The sequence below is a fragment of the Morone saxatilis genome, unplaced genomic scaffold, assembly GCF_004916995.1.
Source record: "Morone saxatilis isolate NCDOM2014 unplaced genomic scaffold, NCSU_SB_2.0 Contig2, whole genome shotgun sequence".
Lineage (NCBI taxonomy): Eukaryota > Metazoa > Chordata > Actinopteri > Moronidae > Morone > Morone saxatilis.
Window position 1 is genome coordinate 4,721,289 of NW_023339762.1, and position 2,870 is coordinate 4,724,158.

The 2,870-nt window shown below is 39.8% G+C and overlaps 1 protein-coding gene across 1 annotated transcript in view; it reads left to right on the forward strand.

The window, feature by feature from the left end:
• Window positions 1-1,765, forward strand: part of gins3 (GINS complex subunit 3) — a gene marked incomplete at its 3' end in the record, with an annotated part of 5,248 nt that extends 3,483 nt beyond the window's left edge. Inside the window, 1 exon segment of the mRNA XM_035664406.1 lies at window positions 458-1,765. Within this exon segment, the coding sequence (XP_035520299.1) occupies window positions 458-688 (231 nt within the window).
• Between the last annotated feature and the right edge of the window lie 1,105 nt (window positions 1,766-2,870).

Genomic DNA, 2,870 nt, shown 5'->3' on the forward strand with positions numbered 1-2,870 from the left:
GACAATAGCACCTTTAGAAATATATTTACTGAGGAAAATGGTGACGTGTTCAATACTTATTTTACCCGCTGTATGTTTTCATTAGTGTATAATCACCTGAATACATGAGCTGTGTTTTTGTTACCTTAGAATGAGCTGTTTCTATCTACAGAGGAGTGGATCCTCTTCTGAAGCGCATGTTTCTACAGAACCCCGGAACAAACAAACCAAATACTGGCTCTAATCTAGGGCTTTTTGTGTTTTTTGCAATTTTCGCAGCCACCGTAGTTTCCCTCACATGCTTTGTTTTAGGGGGGTAAGGCGAGGGCATTGCAGTCACCACTAGATGCCACCAAATCTTGCACACTGGACTTGTAAAATGATGTAAAATACCTTTACTGTTGTACCATATTTAAGTATGTGCTTTCTTTCTTCTCATCTAATTGGTGGCAAACTATTGACATTGTCCTTTGTCCAGACGTTCATCGGCCGTTTTAGACGAACCATGGACTCCTCCCAGAATGCCTACAACGAGGACACGTCCGCACTGGTGGAGCGTCTGGACTGTCTGGAGAAAGTTCTGTTTCGGTCAGGGCAGAGCGGCCTCAACGGCTTCCAGAGCTGGGAGAAGGGCCAGGCCACCCAGCTCACCGCCTCTAGTCTGGTCCTCAACTACCGTAAGAGGAAGATGACAGACGTGCAGCACTGACCTCTGCCCGCAGTGAAAAAGAAAACGGACACCGGTCAGAGAGCGCTGACTTCCTGTGGTTTTCCAATTCCACAGACAGACTTTCACATCCGAGCCATGCTCTCTGTGGTGTGGAGTATAAATGTGTTTCCTATTTATTGTGTCACATTGTTTCCACTGATGGTGCAGGAACTGATGATAAGTTGATCTATGAATATTCAATTCTTGTCATTTTGATTGCTGCTATTGTTCTTTTTATCATACATCAAGTAAAGAACCTTTAGCTGGTTGCAGCGTTACAAATACAAACAGTTGCTTGTTTTTTCTGTTTTATGGCATTACAGATGGGTAACCTTTGGATTGTTAGGCTGGTCCATTGGGGTAGGTGATATGGATAAAATGTTCTTCCTTGATATACGTGATTTTATATCTTAAAATAGAAACTCATTTCTAAATTGCCTTGTTCTACGAACAGAACTGGCAATATTACAGATAGCTGAACAGAGCAAAATCAGTAATAGATTTTAGTCTTAATTTTATAAATATTTACAAGGGATTCTGTTACTTCAGCATCTACCTGCTGCCACAGTGTTGACTGCCGTTATCTGTGCTCATAAAGGAACACTTGCATAGCAGCATAGTCTGTGGTAAGGCGGGCTTTGAAAATACAAACCATCATTTTCATAATGTTGACTACTTAAGCTGTCACTTAATCCGTGTTGTTAATACTATAGAAAGTGGCCGTAGCATGCAGATTGAGGTCACCTCTAAATGCCAACTGCTGGGCACAGTGAGCAGAATCTACAATTACCACCTGCCGGGCACCAAATGCTGGTAAAACGTGTTTTTGGTAGAATTATCAGTGAGATTTCTTAACATTTGGACGTCATGTGTGAATTATCAGTGCATTCTGTATGAATTCAATTTATAAATGATAATAAATGTACCGTACATACATTATTTTTGAGCTTCTATATGCTTTAAATCCTGTATGCTACTAAAAGACTCATCTTCAGAATTGTTTATTTGACATATATTAAATATTAAAGTAAAACTAGTTAAGTTGAGTTTTAACCTTTTGGATAAAAAATGTCATCAAACCAATAAAGTGTTTTTCACAGTGACCTTTGAGTCCAAAGTGTCCCCAGTTGTCCCACCAGCTGAAATATGGTCGTCAAATCTTGAGTTACGGCCAGAAACGTGTTTTGTGATGTTACAGTGACTTTTGAACACCAAATTCGAATCACTTCGTCATCAGTCAACATTTGTGCAAAATTTGAAGAAAATTCTGTGGAGGTGTTCCAAGAATGGGATAGACGGATGTACAGCGCTATAGAAAAATATGCCATACTGTTCCTGTGTTTAGTGTCCATTTTATATTGTTTCTCACATTGTATCTGTTATTGTGTTCCAATTTGTGATGTCTGCTCTACAGAGTTGCTCTTTAATGAAACCTATCCATAATACTTGGGACCATTATGGTAATGTTGATAACGGTAATTGTCAGACCCCCGCTGAACCTGACTCATACTTCTTATTGATATTCAGCTTAATGACTCACTTGTGGAGCTGCCTTTGTACTTATGATTTACAGTAATCTCGGCCTGAATCACCGCTGCATCACAAACACTAACACATGTAATGTGAAAAACGTGGCAAAAAGACTGTTTGACAAAAGATATACAGAGTACCAAACAGGGAAACTACTTTAAGTTATCACACAGTAAATTAGTCTTCAACAACTCTCAGCACTACTTCTGTTTAACGCTGCAAACTCCATTTCCCTGACCTTCACCATATTAGTATTTACTCTCCGTCTGAGATTTTATTGTAAGGTGGTCCTGGTATTTTGTCCGCGCCCTCTCTGTGTATGTACGTGAGTGTGTTGGCCTTTAGCTGCTGATATCATTAGCTCGCTATCCCCGCAGTGGCCCTGCTTGTTATCTAGAGGTGACATTCAAACATGTCAGCCCAGTGTGTGTTTGTTTTCAACTAAACTCCAGCGTAGGGTGTTTCTGCATAATTAATCACTACTTTTAGTAGTTTTTTTTAATTGAAATGCAGGACTTACTTATTATGGAGTGGCTTTACATTTTGTGTTTTTGAGAGAGAGAGAGAGAGAGAGAGAGAGAGAGATGCACAGCAACAACAGTAGCAACAACTACACTAATAGTAGTGACTGATGATGATCATGAAAAAGACG